The 17,199-nt window shown below is 39.8% G+C and overlaps 1 protein-coding gene across 4 annotated transcripts in view; it reads right to left on the reverse strand.

The window, feature by feature from the left end:
• The window catches only part of vps13d (vacuolar protein sorting 13 homolog D), a 103,442-nt gene that overhangs the window by 6,078 nt on the left and 80,165 nt on the right, over positions 1 to 17,199 (reverse strand). For all 4 annotated transcript variants that reach the window (XM_084722005.1, XM_084722006.1, XM_084722004.1 and 1 more), the window contains exons 54-65: positions 15,483 to 15,585; positions 14,081 to 14,238; positions 13,848 to 13,956; positions 13,512 to 13,682; positions 13,080 to 13,184; positions 12,713 to 12,862; positions 10,026 to 10,175; positions 8,529 to 8,625; positions 8,297 to 8,445; positions 6,955 to 7,089; positions 1,542 to 1,709; positions 1,127 to 1,259 (exon numbers count right to left, since the gene is read on the reverse strand). In XM_084722005.1, coding sequence (XP_084578131.1) covers positions 1,127 to 1,259; positions 1,542 to 1,709; positions 6,955 to 7,089; positions 8,297 to 8,445; positions 8,529 to 8,625; positions 10,026 to 10,175; positions 12,713 to 12,862; positions 13,080 to 13,184; positions 13,512 to 13,682; positions 13,848 to 13,956; positions 14,081 to 14,238; positions 15,483 to 15,585 — 1,628 coding nt within the window. The remainder of the gene's footprint in view (positions 1 to 1,126; positions 1,260 to 1,541; positions 1,710 to 6,954; positions 7,090 to 8,296; positions 8,446 to 8,528; positions 8,626 to 10,025; positions 10,176 to 12,712; positions 12,863 to 13,079; positions 13,185 to 13,511; positions 13,683 to 13,847; positions 13,957 to 14,080; positions 14,239 to 15,482; positions 15,586 to 17,199) is intronic.

Raw genomic sequence — 17,199 nt, forward strand, 5'->3', positions numbered from 1 at the left:
TGTGAACTGTGATAGCATGAAGCACTAACTCTACCCACACACACTTATTCACTACAATTGTTTGTTTGTTCTCTAGACTGAAGAGAAAGTCTGCTGATTTCATTATACAAGACTTATGCACGTCAGTCCTCATGACTCAGTGCTTCAGTCCAACCAAATTCAGATTTCCTGTTGAAACAGTAAGTGCAGGTAGAGTCTTAAACAGAGTAGAGTAGTTGAGTCTTTACTGACAAGTTTTAAAAAGTGTTCTTGAGCCCATGTAGGAAGGCGAGCTTGAGGAGACTTGAGCTCGAGGCTCATCTTTTTATAGACTGAAGTAAGTGGGACTTTTTTTTGTTTTTAATGCAGTGCTGACTGAGGGGTCAAAGGTCAGAGACTTTTCAATGTTCGGCCCTGCCTCTTAAGTGCAGAGATTTCTTCGGATTCTCTGAATCTTTTAATGATATTATGGATTGTAGATGGCAAAATCTATAAATTCCTGCACTTTTGTGTTGACAAGCATTCTTCTTAAACTGTTGGACTATTTGCAATAAATATAATAAGTATTTGTATAAGTGGTGAACCTCAACCCACCCATGCTTGTGAACAGCTGCGCCCCAGGTGTTTTTGGAGTATTCTATAAGTTTTCCAGTCTTTTGTTGACTTTTTTGAAATGCGTTGTAAGTATCAAATTCAGAATGAGTGTATATTTACAAAAAAGTTTATTAGTTTGAACATTAAACATCATGTCTCTCTACTGTATTCAACTGAATACAGATAAAAAAGATTTTTTGGGGGTGGCGGGCAGAGCTTTATGCCTTTAATATGTAATGACAGGAAAGGTGGACAGACAATGGGGGGATGACATGCAGCAAAGGGCCACAGGCAGGAGTCAAACCCACGGCTGCTTCAGAGGACTCACAGCCTCAGTACATGGAGCAAACGCTCTAACAACTGACCTGCCAGGCCACCAAACTAAAAAGGATTTTGACTTCCTTGTGATCAGGGAGCGATCACCAAGCTGGACAAACCTTTTTAACCACAACATTTTCAGGGGGCCCAGAGAGTTAAGTTGGTCACCCACTCAGCGGTTCCTTTGCCCACTAGCTGTAACTGCTGTATCTGTGATCAGACAGAAATGTTGTACCATGAGCCAGTCCATGGATCCCAGCGACCAGGTGCTCTCCACTGGTGGCTCCGTGGTATCTGATGTACTCTCGTTCACTCTGGTGACGGTTGTCCATGGTCTTCCCCAACCCATCTGACAAAGTCCCTGCAAACTGATACACAAAAACTGTGCTCATACCACAGGGCTTCTTACACTGTCACACACAGCGTCATATATTATGTGTTTATTCAGGGGGTGGCCACATTAACAGGAACACATGAACAATTTAATACAACAATGCAACAGCCAGGCAAGGAATTAAAGTGAAATGATTTGTGCTGCACCAGTGGAAGCACAAGGAATAATATAAAAATATACATACATACAGAACATTACAAAACTCATGCACCCACAACAGACAGTTACGGTTAAACACAGTTGAGCAGAGGCGTACCTTGGCAGCAGAGTTGGACACGCCGTGTGTCACGTTGCGTATGAGGCCTCCCACGTTGCCGTACTTGATGAGCTCGGACACACCCTCAGTGACATCGTTGAGGAGGCCCATGGGATTTCCCAGGAAGTCTACAGAGCCCAGGATCTGAGCTGCCTGGCTGATCAGTTCCTGCAGAGAGGAAACACCACACAGTGATGATCAATGACTAATGAAGATGACACAAACCGGACAGTCTGCTACATTGCTTGCCAGGGTTCAGACCTTCAAATCTGCCCAGTTGACTGGAAATGGAGTGTAGTGAGTTGACAATTCAGTCTACTTGTGGTCAAAAGTTTACATATCATGGCAGTCCTGAGTTTCCTATGATCCCTATAACTCTTAATTTCGTCGATGGGCATGGCCATACGGCTTGACCACGCCCTTTAAACAGCAGCCCCCCCGCCACGTTTCGCCGACATGCACGAAACTTGGTACACACGTGTATCACACCCAGACGCACAAAAAAATCTCTTGGACCCATAGGCCAAAACCGACAGGAAGTCGGCCATTTTGAATTTCCTGGTCGTTTTGGCGTTTGACTTGTCTCGCATTTTAACGAACTCCTCCTACAGGAAGAATCAGAACAGCGCCAAACTCGCTGGCTACCTTCTGCACTACACTCTCATCAAAATTTCTTAAAAGACTCTGCAGATTTGGAAGGGTGTGGCCACAGTGTGGTGGCGAATTTTGATGATTCGCCATGAATTAAATTTTTAAATTTTCTGCTATAACTTCTGTATAAATGGTTCAATTTGCACCAAACTTCACATGTCTGATAAAAGTCCGGCCCTGAACACACCTATATGAAAATATTCCATAATTATAGCGCCCCCTGTTGGCGACAGGAAATGACATGTTTTACACTTTGAGGTCCTGCTCCCATCATGTTCACCATATCAAATTCAAATCTGGTCTGAAAAGCCTTAAGACCTTGACGATGCCATATCATGAAGATCAGAATGTCTCGTTAAACGGTGTTGCCCTGGCGGCGTGGCGAATGTCCATGTTTCGCCACAACACAGGAAGTTGCTATAACTGGAGTGTATGTGGTCAGATCTGCCTGAAACTTCACACGTTTATTAACAGTCCTGTTCTGAACACATGGTATGAGTTTCGTCGATGTCCAAATGGCTTGGCCACGCCCATTAACGCGTTTCGCCAAAACACAGGAAGTGGCTTTAACCTCCCTGTACTTGGTCAAAACTGCCTGAAACTTTACATGGTCATTAACAGTCCCAGTCTGAACATGTGATATGAGTTTTGTCCATGGGCGTGGCCAAATGGCTTGACCATGCCATTTGACGTGCGGCGCTGCAAATAGTGAGTTTTGCCGAGGTTTACAAAAATTGGTATACATATGTATCACATGGAAATGAACAAAAAAGTCTCTTGGACCCATAGGCTAAAGTCAACAGGAAGTCGGCCATTTTGAATTTCGTGCTCAATTTTGGCGTTTTCCACATGACCTATTTTAACGAATTCCTACAACAGAAATATTTCAATTGACTTCAAAACTTGAGTGGAGCATCTAGACAAGTGTGTAATTAAAACTTATTAAAAGATTTGGTCAGTGTTAAATGCTGTGGCTGTAGGGTGGTCGCGAATTTTGGCGTTTTGCCATGAAACAGGAAATTGCTATAACTTTAGAGTAAATTGTCCAATCTGCATCAAACCTAACATGTGTGATAATAGTCATGCCCTGAACACATCTACGTAATACTGGGAGCAGGAAACAACATTGAATTCCTTAAAAAAGAAAATGTTCGAGGACTTCCACATAGAAAAGGAACATCATTTCTTTGCTGTGCCATTTGGGCTACAGCTTGTGTACCTGCTTCAACTGTGCTGCACGTGCTTCCAGTCTGAGAGGTTACAGTTGACAATTGGGCTGAAAACATGGTGTAAATGGTGTCTTTTTAGGTTACGTTTTACTGTCACCTCTTACAGACACTTAAATCACACCACATGAGCGGTACGGAGACATTTTGTGGGTTATTTGAGTTTTTTTTTTTTTTTACATGTACCAGATTTGGCTGCACAGCTGGTTTTTGACAAAGCTCAGGTAGCATATTGTGTGCTTGAGGTCTTCGCCTGTCCTCACGTCGGCACAGCGATGAGTGGGTATGGAGCGCCGTTTGGTTTTTGGCGCGGACCGTGGCTTCGGGGCGACGTCCAGCCGGCGGGCGGCGGTGGCCGGCCCCCACGAGCGGCGCAGGGGTGCAAGGGCCCGTTCAACGCTGCTTGCAGCTTTAATTTTATATGTTGTAATGGTTGAAACACGTGTGTCTTTGTCACAAAAAACACTGCCTTTTGGTTCTTTCATAAATTTATTACAGGTCCTCTGGAAATATGACAAAATCTGCAGGGTCAAAAATATACATACAGCAACTTGAAATATTGGTTGTGGTGATGTAGGAAGTTGTGTTAATCAACTTTTCTTGTGAGTAACTGTGATCGACTACAGATGATATCTCTACAGTAGACTCAACCACAAATGCTACAATGGGAAAGTCACTTGAAGCCATTTCAGACCAGCTACAGATCCTAAAATCAAATGTGCACACAGGTGTTTGTAAGTATAGAGTGCATGGCACAGTTGCGTCACTGGAAAACAGGAAACACAAGCTATAACCTGCTGCTGAGAGACAATTGGTCTGGATGGTCAAGACTCAACCAAGAATCACCAAAAAGCAGGTCTGCAATGAATTAGAAGCTGCTGGAACACAGGTGTCAGTGTAAACAGTGTTTTACATTGCCGGGCTGAGAGGCTGCCAAGCAAGAAGGAAGTCTTTGCTCCAGAAGTGGCACCTTAAGGCTGAAGTTTGCTGCTGATCACATGGACAAAGAAAGAAAATTCTGTGGTCATTGAGCTATTTGGCCATCATGACCAGAAAGATGTTTGAAGGAGAGAAGGTGACGCCTAACCCCAAGAACAACAAACCTATTGTCAAGCATGGAGGTGTTAGTATTTTTCTCTGGGGCTGTTTTGCTGCCAGGGGAACTGATGCTTTACAGACAGTAAATGGAATGGATGGAGCTGCCACCAAGGCAATGACCCCAAGCACACATCAAAAAAGGTAAAGAAATGACTAAATTAGGCTAGAATTAAGGGTTCAGACTGGCCTTCCCAAAGTCCTGACTTAAACCCCGTTGAGAACCTGTGGATTGAGCTGCACAAACAAGTCTGTCAGAAAGGCAACAAATTTCATTGAACTGCACCAGTTCTGTCAAGAGGAGTGGTAAAAGATACAACCAGGAGCTTGTGGATAGTGACCAAGAGAGCCTAACTGAGGTGAAAATGGCCAAGAGACATTTAAGCAAATATTAGCATTGCTGTATGTATATTTTTGACCCAGAAGATTTTATCATCATATTTCCAGAAAACCTGTAATAAATTTATGAAAGAACCAAAATACATTATTGTTTTGTGACAAAGACACACATTATATGAATCACTGGAAACTCAAAACTGCCATTACATACACTTTACAAGTGTATTTAAACTTTTGACCACAACTGCAGCATCATAGGCATGAAACTGTATTTTCTCTCTTTTGCAAAAATATCATTAAAAATATGACAATTTTACAGTTGAGATTCAGGGCATTTTATTTTATTTCAACATGCCCCAATCATATATATATATTACCACATGAGGCAGCAGTGACTAGATACATAGCAGCAACTCTGGGTAATAATCTTTGTCTAATTCAGTGTTTCCCAAACTTGTTTTTTGGGGACCCACTTTTCTAAAATCATAAACTATTGCGAGTCAATTTACGAAGAATTAATTTGTGCATAAATTAATGTTTTTTTGATGATTTTACTACTGTATCCAGATTACATTATATTATCTTGACACATCTTATCAAAAAGATATGCATAATTGAGATATAAAAGCATTTAGACTGTGTTGACAGGCCATTTTATTGTTATTATATTTCCTTTCACCAAACACTATAGGGTATTTTAACCTACATCAATAAATTAAACAAAAGAAGTGCATCTAGGTGGAATTAAGAGACTCATTATATATATTTTAAATGCTTTATAAAAGGTGTAATTCAGATCAAAATCTTACATTTGCAGAATTTCTTACATATAATCTTTTATATTTTCTGGGGACCCAAATAAAATCTCCTGTGACCCACCTGTGGGTCCTGACCCAGTCTCTGGGAATGACTGGTCTAATTGACTACAAAAATATTTGTGTCTTACATTTGTAATAATTATGAGTACATTTGAGAACAGAAAAACACATATTCTGTGTATGAGTGTAGGGGTGGATGCAGCCAGTGTCTTAGTGAAGGTATTAGTCAGAAATAGTGAGGGAGGAAAAGTTTTTCAGGAAACAAAGAGCAGGATTTCTCAAATTCTGGGGAGAAAACTCTCAATATACATTGTATACATTCAATCATTGAGGAAGATGTATTTAGGCCATAAGGAATGGGTTGGGAGGGGAGCACTATAAGACATCACAAAGAAATAAATTATTTGGGGGGATTTCAAATGTTTCTGCTGAGAAGATAAAAAAAAGTGGACACTGGACAGGTCCTGCATGTTCTGATGCCGTGGTTAGACCAGGTCGTGGTAGATGGAGGAGAGAGATGACACCTTTATAGAGGAACTGACTACAGTGTTGTTAATATGAGCTGGATCAGGGTGACAGACAGGTGAGTATGAAGGTTTTCTAACTGCAGCAATCCTCGAGGGGGTTCTAAAATACATTCACAGCAGGAAGTATCCAGTTCTGTGATGCACCCAGATTGGCTGCCCACTAATAAGAGTGAACATTTGGTAAAGCCATACCACCTCATTATTTAGGGCGTCATTCATGAATGTGTCTAGCTTCTGAAGAATTCCTGAGGGATTAGTGATGGGAATTACAGCTCTTTGAGGGGAACTGGATCTTACAGCTCCGTCTTTTCCAAAAGCTGTTCAAAAGAACGGCACATCGTTCTTTTTTTTAGGGGTCGGGAGTTACTGGGTTTATCTGTGAAATAACTACGAGGGTGATGACAGGATACAATGTGGATCAGATTCAAACTTAGACATCCAAATAAATAGAAAACTACTTATCAAAATCACAATACTGGCAAAAGGCTCATACTACAACCATCAGCTGACTGTCAACCCCCGCCTGCTTTTAACCTGTTGGTATGATCCTTGTCTGTCATCACATTCAGTTAGTGCATGCATGGAGTGCACATGGCCACAGTGTAGAGAAAATATCATCCTATTATTCTGTCTGTATTCATTTACAAAAAAAGGAAGAAAAATGAGAATGTCTCTCAGACGTGTCGCCCCGTTCACGACCAACACATCACCATCAGGGATAAAAACTGGTAGAGACTGACAAAAACAGGCCGCTTACCTCTCTGAAGTGTTTGAGGATGTCATTGATGATGATCTCCTGGGTCTCGTAGGGGTGCACTCTGGTGAATGGGTACATGTTGATGACAGCATCTTCAAACCGAACCAGAGGAATACCCAGGGTGCCTTTCAGAGCCTATGGTGACAAAAAACATCCATATGAAGAACACCTTGGCTGCCCGCACAAAGTCTGTGAGTCATATCATCAGTCTGGACCCATCGGTCCAGTGAGATTCTTCAAGCCCAGAATACCATTTTTAGGCAGTTGTGCAGCTGGATAAAAAACACAAATGTACATTTCAGTGAGATATTCTAAATAAGGGTAATCGTAAATATATTTTATAGCTCACACACTGGTTAATAAAACAAACTACAAAACAAACCAAAACGCTACTGTGATGGAAGCAGGGCAGGATGATTGAAACAGCTGGAGAGCAGCGCTCAATGGTGTGCTGGGATGTTATACCTGATCTATGAACAGGAGAATGCACATTTTTACTTTCTCTGACTGTGCAGATATCTGATGAGGAATAAAGGGTTAAAACATTGTCTCTGTGTTCTTGTTTTATGTTTTTTGTTATAATATTTCAGTCAGCTGGTAGTGTGTTATTTCATATTTTTCTTTTTTTTAGAGGCATTTCTTCATCAAAGATTATATATATTTAGTTTTAGTTTGCTTCTCCATATATCTCCCGTATGATTAAATAAAACTAGCATGTAGCAGAGCAAGAAAGCTCTATTTTAAATGAAATATTACATATTATGTTGCTGCAGAGATGTGGTTTACACATTATATTGTACAGACTAAAGAAAACATCTTTGTTTGGTACAGATATTCACACAAATCACATCATAATAATTTTAATACATTTTTCAATAAAAAAGAAGAATGTCTAGAAATTGTAAAAATAATAATTCCCTCTAATATGGCAAATCATATTGGAAGTGCAATATCAATATAATCACGATTAGATTTTTTAAAAATTGTTCAGCCCTAGATCAAACTTAAGGTCAAAATTTTAAACTGGTGCAACTGAAATCAATTTCAACCACAGGCTCTTATTAGAACAGTTCTAAAGCCACAGGCCGACAGCTGCTTTAATCCTTCAATTTTTATCAGAATCCCAAAAAGTGACATTTACCTTCTGTCTCTGTCCGCTGGCTAAGCTACCTGCATGTTCCTGTTAATTTCAATGAAATGCTTGTAAAATGCTCCTCTTTTCTGTCTAAAAGCTGCAGGGAGTAAGGTGGTGTCACCACCTGAAGCCAACAGAAGGTTAATGTTGCTCTCTATAAAAGGTGATTTTTGAAAAGGAGAAAAATAGGAGAGGATGTGAGGTTACCTTGAGATCAGGAGGCAGCTTGTGAGATGTGAAGACACTCAGTTTGACCTGAGGGAGGCTGATCTTCAGGTTCTCAAAGTAGTAGCGTTTGGGAGGCCCTGCATCCTCATTGGGCTTCTCATGGAGGTTTTCATCCAACTTCTCCAGCTCTGCATACACAACAGTTACGATTTATTTGACTTCTTTACAGCATCAAGCAAATATTAACAATGACATTGAGATAATGACCCACCCGCTTCTGTCTGTCCGTATCCAAAGAAACTGAGCAACTTGAGCAGCAGTTTCTCTTCGATGATGACTGTGAAGCGTCGGGCCGTCACCATCAGGTGCTGTGAACACAACACATTCATCATTAGCCAACACATTTTTGTTTTAATTTGTTATCTTTTCACCTTTAGTACTGAAGTATATGTTACTTTTGACTATAATACATGCTACAGACCAGTCAGCCAGAGGAGCAGAACCAAATGCCACTACAAGCGGTGCAATCACCCCAAGCAGAGGGGGAGAGAGCTGGGATAAGAGCTAAGCTAACCCAGTTTAGACCTAATGCCATTCCACTTTCTGGCTAGTGTCTGGTCCCAGGAAAATGAAGTGAAAATAAAAAAAACTCTCTCAGCAACAGAAAAACAGAGACGGCTGCATCTACATCGTCACCTTCACCAGACCTGGCTCCATCATCACATCCCTGATCAAGCTATTGCACTTGATGGGCGGAGCTTGTTTCATGCTCACAGACCAACTGTTTTGCAGAATGGTGCACAGAAAACAACCTACTGCTCAATGTCAGCAAAACCAAGGAGACACATCCCAAAGGATGGTGTGAAAAGACTACAGTAGTTTTGTCCTCACATATGAGTTACAACTGCTGGCTCCCCCGTGTTGGAGATGTTGACAATAAACAAAGTTAGTATTTTGCTTTCACTTCCCATTTATAAACCTGGGCCAACCAGGCTTTATATCTGGGATTGTCAAACCAGCCCTCAAAAAAACTTGCATTAACCCATCGTGACCATTCAGTCCACACACATCCCTCTATCAAATATCTCTACCCAAAGAGGAAATAAACTGTTGCTATATATACTCATGTTATATACAACAAATACTATATTATTGTTTCCTCCATTTTTATGCTCTTTTATGAATAAGAACTGAAAATGAGATGAAAAAATAATGTAATGTTTAAATGACGTGTCCATGGAAACAATGACGACTGCAGACAAAAAAAGTAGAAAAGATCACATCATGTCATTGCAAAACTCAAATGCTTAAAGAAGCTTAATTTGGTTATTTGTGATGCTGTTGATGTTGCTGCACTTTGTTTCAGACTAACTTGGTGGTGATCTGGTCTCTGCGCCAGTGTTTCCCAGACTTTTATTTTCTGGGGACCAACTTTTTAAAAATGACAAAACATTGTCCGAACCAATTTAGGCCTCATCAATAAGTTTTGGGAAGAGTTCATTTGTGCTTAAATAAACATTCCTGGCCATTTTTACGGCCATTTCTGCATCACCTTGTGTTATCTTAACACATTTTATTAAAATTATACACATTTTAAATTCTTCACAAATGAGAAATACATTTATTTAGGTTGAGTTAACAAGCCATCTTGTTATTCTTATTTACTTAAATATAGTAGTACAGTATCACTCTGGTGCACCAGGAATTATCTGGAAAAGAAAGACTTTGCGACAGTGTTGCATGTACCACAGCTGTGCTTTAAACTCACCTTGAAGAGATCAGTGAGCATGAGGTTGCTGGGAACCTTGACTGAGTTGACCTGCAGGGCCGGGCCGCTATCGTTGACGCTGCTGTCACTGGAGCTGGGAGTCACACACAGCATGACAGGCTGGGTGGTTCCCAGCAGCTGGTTGTCCACCTGATTACCACAAGATGACAGCACAAGAATTCAGTCAGCACTCCCCACTAAAACGGGGTCAGGACAGCCCTTACTGGATTTAACAGTTATATTAGCAGAAAATGGGTCTAAATGAGTCTTGATCATACTGTGTGAGCTTCACAATTTATATGAACTGTAATAATCTAGTGTCACTAATACCAGAATGAGTCTATCACAGTTGATTTGTAGAATAAGTTTCAGTAATTTGCAAAGTGATTTCAGTTGATATGAATGATGTGCAGTACAGTACACAGACATCACAAAGCAGCTGTTTTAACAAGTGATTGAGACCAGATGTTTCTGCTCTTTGTTCATATGAATCCTTGCTGTGTAACCAGAGTATCAGTCACACTTTCATTACAACAAACATAGCATACTCTGAGAGGTCCCACAGGGGTCCATCACTGGACCCTTCTTTTTGTCCCACCACCTTTCCCCATGGTCACATTCAGTAAACATAGCTACCTCAATGACACACACCTTGTCATGTCACTGTCCTCTAATGACATAAATTAAACCATGAAGTTCACCTTTCACTTGCGTGTTTATATATTTTTAGGCTATTCCACGATATACAATACATATCTTGATAGACACATTTTCTATAAACTAACACACTGGTTCCCACCTTGGTGTCCGGGCCCCCCTTAGGGGGACACCAGAAATCACATTGGTCTCCAAGACTTTGAGGTCCTCAAAATCAGATTTGCCCATGTCAACTAAAATCACAATTTCAGGGCTTGTACACCTTTTCCAAGATCAAATTAAAGCACTTTTCAAGCATTGTCAAGCATTTTTCCAGCTGTGGTAAATGACAAATTTATTTACAAAATGATTATTTCACCTCTTCATCATATATTATTGTGCTATTATCAACTATAATTATGTTTTGTGATAGAATTCTACAGACAGGTGACAAATTAAAGGAAAACACAACAAAACTCCATGTTTCAAACTGTGTCACCTGTCTGTAAGTAGACTTGATCTTTAAGGGTTGCAGATTTTGGGCATTTTCCTTCACTGATAGTTGAAAATGCAAATAATTGATTATTTGATTAATCATTAATGATTAATAAGATATAAAACACACATTTTCTTTCTTATGTTATTTTTCTCTTTTTTTCTTTTTTTAAGTTTCCTGATCCAATGACTGACTCCACCAGACAAAACAATATCAAGTTAATGCCATGTTAGACTGTTGATTAATTACCAATTAAAACATATTTAATAGGTTAAAATTTTATTTGACAATTAATCAAATTATTAATGATTAATCATTAACTTCCTGTACAATCTGGCTCAGCAAACATCTGATTATTTTATTTCTTTATCTAAAAAGATAACTAGCTAATTCAATCATATAGCAATTTATTATGAAAGTAATCTGACTACAATTTCACACACTTTATCCAAACATTTTTTAAACCTTGAAAACCTTCAAGTGTTTTAAGGATTTCCAGCACCTGTACAAACCTGCAATTTACGCGAAAGTCTGAATACAAAACTATTTAAAAAGAGACATTTCTTTGTCTTCAATTAAAAACAGCAGAATGGAATGATGGAATGATTCACTTATTCTGTTGGTGAATGTGTGCACCAACACACAGTTTGGATTGGGGGGGGGGGGCTTAGCTTTCCTTAGATACAAGTAACGGGGGCTAAAAGGAAAAAAGGCTGGGAACCACTGACCTAACATACTGTAAATTCTCAAACAGCAAACTGATCTTATAGAATATGATATATTGTTGTAGATTAAACTATCCATCAATATATAACAGAGTAAAAATGACCTCAACTGTTAACATCTACAGCAGTAAAATGCAACATACATATTAATGTGGCAGTAACAATCATCCAAAAACATCAGATATAATAATAAAACACTGACATGGAACATTTTACTGCACAGTTACTACTTCAGATAAGTTTTGTTAAAATACTTGCATACTTTTACAGTTTAGAATGGAGTTATTTAAGCAAAAGTATGAACCTGAACTCTTCTTTCAGCTCTGGTTAGCACACACACAGACAGGAAGGTGGGTTTGTGGGCAACCTATTTGCTGTGAGGTGACAAAGATCTATAGGGGTTGCTAGTTAGCAGCTATGATTCAGACTAAAGAAAATTAAAAGAGCCTACAACCAGAGGTCTCCCAGATAGATTTCAGTGGGTTGAGTAAGAAGCACGATTAGATGATTTTTTCCGCAGCAGAAACAACAACAACAACAACAACAGAAACAAACAAAGAAACAAAAAAAACCTTTCAGTCTGGACCAACTCTACTGTGAAGAGTATAAGGAGATGCTGTAGTAATGTTACAGGGACATTTTATTTCTTTTCTGCGGCAGTAAACAACACACAGCCTTTCAGTAAATATGTAATATGATATATTCTATCATAATAACTTACCTTGATACCTACGTCAGAAATAGAGTATGTGTGTACATATACAGTACAGTTACAAAATACAAACACAATTATAACTTGAATTACAGTAGTGAATGTTGTCATGGCTCACCTGAATGCTCTGAATACTGAGCTCCAACACCTCGTTGGCAGCAGTGCGGATGAAGTGGACGTCTATACCAGACAGAGTAGTGAACACAAGCTCCTCAGGAACCTTGTTGACCAGAGAGACCCCCAGACCTTCCTCCAAGTTCACCAACACCTGTGAAGAAATGCACAGAAAAGGCACATTCAAAAATGTCAAAAAAAAAAAAAAAAAAAATCAAGAACAGATATGATTAAAAACACAAAAAATACAGTGGGGAGTCATGAATGTATCCTGTTGTAATAATGTTTTTTGCCAGGCGTGAATGCCAGTGTCAGACCATATATGGAATTTAAATACTTCCATAAAATACCATCAGAGCTCCTCCTCATACCTCCAGCTCCTGCTCTGTCTCCCTCTTCTTCATGTCCTCTTTGCTCCGGTCCTGTTCTGTGCTGGGTGAGCTGCGGATAATTCTCCTCTGGTTGAAGTCACTGATCTACAAACAACAAACGATCTGTGAGGTTCACAGTCACTGTAATCTGTCCACAATTATCAGATGTTATCAGAGCATCAGAGAGCGGTTACATTCTGAAAGAATCTCTGTTTTCTGGTGTACACGAGTTCAATCAAACTGTGTTTTATATATAGCAGTCAAACTTGCATTCATCATTTTATCTCTGATGCAGTAAATTACATTATTTACTTAAATATTAGAGACGATAAAGAGAAGAGATGAAAATCTGAATTATCATAACTGAGCTTTAGAGTCACTGTACATTAAAAAGCCACGATTATTATGGGTTTTACCGGGTTCTGATCTCACCTGCAGGACACGTGTGGGTCCATCTGGCAGCACCTGGACTGACAGCACCCCAGATCCAGGTCTCATCTTCTTGTTGATGAACTGCTGCTCGGGGCCAGGCTCTAGCAGCCCAGAGTCTGGTCCTAGCACCACCTCTGCTCCATCATACAGGCCTGCCACGCCACCCTTCACCTGAATGGAACATGTCATCAATTCAAAATACAAATGGGGAAAATCATAGTGAAAAAATTGAATTTACTATAGCAGAATGTGAGTGTCATCGCTCAAATGTGACAACTCTGAACACATTTTTCAAATGCCACATCAGAGACATATGAAAACAGTCGGTGTAGCCACCTGTACTACGAGCCGGGGCAGGCCACAGGTCAGCATGCCTGAGCTAAAGTACCACGTCTGGGTGGTGCTGCGGCGTGAGTCTGGCCTCCTCAGCATCAATGGCTCAAAACTGGGAGAGACAAACAGGCAGAGAGACAGACGCCTCTTACATTCAGTTTTCAATGTAGGGGTCCAGTGAGCAAAACTGACTGTAAATGACTTACAGACACACAACAGGAGCACACAGTACAGACCTGTTGTCACTGACGGCTGCCAGCCCGGCAATGTCAAGCACCAGAGAGGAGTCCAGTGGGCGTGGCTGGGCTGGCTTGCTCTGGGGTGGAGATGAGCCTTCATGACACAGCATGCCGGTGCCGGTCATCCTCCAGAGCTGGGAGCGTTTCCCTGGCTCCTGCACAACAACCAGACTACAGGTTACAATACATTCATTCATGGACTTTATCTGCAACTCAAATATTTTATTTTCATTTTTGCTCAAAGACAATTAACAGACTCCTGCACAGTCTCGCTTTCTGCCGATACATTTATTAAATATTGATGTTTCATCAAGTATACTGACAGCATCAAAATATTTCCACATAAATAGAAATACAGAGACAGCCTCCATTTTTAATCATCCAATCAGAGGACTCCTGAGACTGACACCTGAATAGTGCTGAAAACACTCATTAAATCACAATAAATCTTATAAATGCATGTAATCTTACCTTGAAATACTAAGACATTGATATTTAATAATATATCAGCAGAAAGTGAGACTGTGTGTGTGAGTTTCTCTAATTGTCTTTGAGTTGAATCCTCCTCCAATGCACCTGTCACACATTCAGGTGTGCAGAGACTTTTTTTCCCCATATTTTCATTATTTCTTTCATCAGATTGTTGTTTTGATAATCAGTGAACGTTTTAATCTATAACATGCCAGAAAACAGTGATAGAATTACCAGTCACTGTTTCACAGGCATTTAGTTAACAATCATATAGACACTGGAGAAAGTGGAGCCACAGAATATTTTTTTTGCTTGACTAAAACTATTAAAATTGATCCTTTTTCATTAATTTCCTTTTTCATTGATGTAGGGCTTTGTGATAAATATCAGGACCAATAAATTATCGGCCTACAATGTTAAAACATTTCATTTGAATTCCTGGAAAAAGTGCTCCATAAAAGCTATAATATATAACAATATATCTGTTAAATTTTTTGATGTACATTACTAGAAAAAAATAAATGAATATTTGAAGAGTCAGGACTGTTATTTGGAATATTAAGTCACTTGTTGTTGCTCAGTATATCTCGACCTTTCTTAACCTCAGGTGTGCAACAATCTACAGGTTATATGAACTTCTTTATAAAATATAAAAATGAGAAATTATGGATTATCTTATTGGCATCGGTCATGAGAGGGAGGTAATTATTGGTAATCGAACTAGCTGAAAAAAATCTATATTGTGTATCCCTCAATTAATCAAACTCAGTGCTACTTTGTTCCTTCTTGTTTGTGTTTGTTGTTTGTGCGATGTTTAAAAGCAGCTGTCTGACTTCTGGGGGAGTTGTTGTTGAATTGTTTGACATTTTACTCAAACTCTGATCAAAGTCTTTTGTTCATTCTGTTCTTCTTAAATCAGTAACAGTACCTTCTTTTTTAGGATGACTCTTTGAGTCTTGGTGTCCACATCGAGGACCAGTTCAGCACAGCTCACCGGACGCTTCTTCCCAACAGGTCTCCTCTCAACATTCCTGCATCAACAAAAATACACTGCTTACTTTTATGACTTGAACTTTCCTATACAAGAAGACTTTTCTTTGAAGTTTAAGTTCTGGACATTGTATACATTCATTTGATAATGACAGCACAGAGATAGGACATGTGGGGATAGAGAATAGGGGGATGTCATGCACCTATATGGTATGTGTCCCAACCACTTAGCTATCAAGTGTTTAGGAAGAATTTCTATCCATTGTAGGTAGGGGTGTCACGGTATGAAATTTTAACCTCACGGTTATTGTGACCAAAATTATCACGGTTGTCGGTATTATCGCGGTATTTTTTAAAAAGTGTGTTGAATACATGACTGTTCAGCAAACAACAGCAATACCTCTATTGTCAAGTTTGTTGATGACACAGTGGTGTTAGGCCTGATCAGCAACAACAATTAATAGACCTATCTGAAGACAGGCCCCCTTCCTCCACACGAGCCCTATCATGCACCCTTCCCTTGTCCTTACACATATTCCATGTATATATCCCCCCCGCCACACACACCTCATTTATTCACACATACATCCCTGCACACTATAAGCTGAGCGACCAACTGCGTTTCACTACATGTCTTGCATTAGTATTACAAGCATGTGACAAATAAATCCTTGAATATGTTCAGAAGGAATTGATAGTCCTACAATAACATGCAAAATATTTAAATTGTAATTAAGTAAAAACACTAATACCACAATGTAAAAATACCAAAGTAAAGAATGTGAGTATTTTTTCCATCACAGCAGGTCAGTGATCAGTGTTTCAGTGACTCTCTGTGGATCAGTGAATAGTGTTTTATTTTTGGCAGCCCGCCACATTAAAAACATCGGCACCCCGACATGATTTTCTATTTTTGGAGCTGCGCACCTTTTTCGGTCGTGTCGAGAAGGTAACTTTTTATTTGCACAATTCTCACGAGATTTGTGTTGGTTATTTCTACTAAAATAATCAAACTCGCGCGATCTTTCGCAGGTCTAGGGTTCCCTTCTAGACACGACCCTCTCTGTCTCTGTCAAACTACAGACAGCAGACTGTCTGTAAACAGCACGGTGTTACACTCTGCAGTGTTTCACACAAAGACTTTATTTGTGTGGACACCCAGGTTTGGTTTGTCACCAATTTTGTCATTTTTATTTTTTTAATCAGTCCGAGAGGACGATGGTATCAGTGATTGATTAGTGATCAGTCTGCCCTCCTCTCCTCCCTCACCTGTTCACTCTGCTGTGAGAAGGTCTGAAAGTTTCTCACAGAGAAACACAGACTCTCCTGTTTTACATATAGGCCTCCTTATTCAGTTGTTTAATTTTATAAGTGCATCTGGTTGGTGTCGATGTCATTAACCATCACGTTAGTTTCTGTTGTAATAAACTCCGTCATTAACAACAGTCTTCTCCACACGCAGCTTCTCTGCAGTTGGTCTGTGCGTTTCCTGATCAGATAAACCAGTGGCGGAAAGACTAGAATAGTTGCGCCAAAATAGAAGCGTCCCGTCATAATGTAAAATCTCTTAATAATTTATTGGTTATAGGTCCGGGTCCATATAGGACGGCGTGTGGGTCCGGAGTTAGGGACCCCTGTTATATAGTAATACACAC

The sequence above is a fragment of the Lutjanus erythropterus genome, chromosome 6, assembly GCF_056507025.1.
Source record: "Lutjanus erythropterus isolate fLutEry1 chromosome 6, fLutEry1.hap2, whole genome shotgun sequence".
Taxonomy (NCBI): domain Eukaryota; kingdom Metazoa; phylum Chordata; class Actinopteri; order Lutjaniformes; family Lutjanidae; genus Lutjanus; species Lutjanus erythropterus.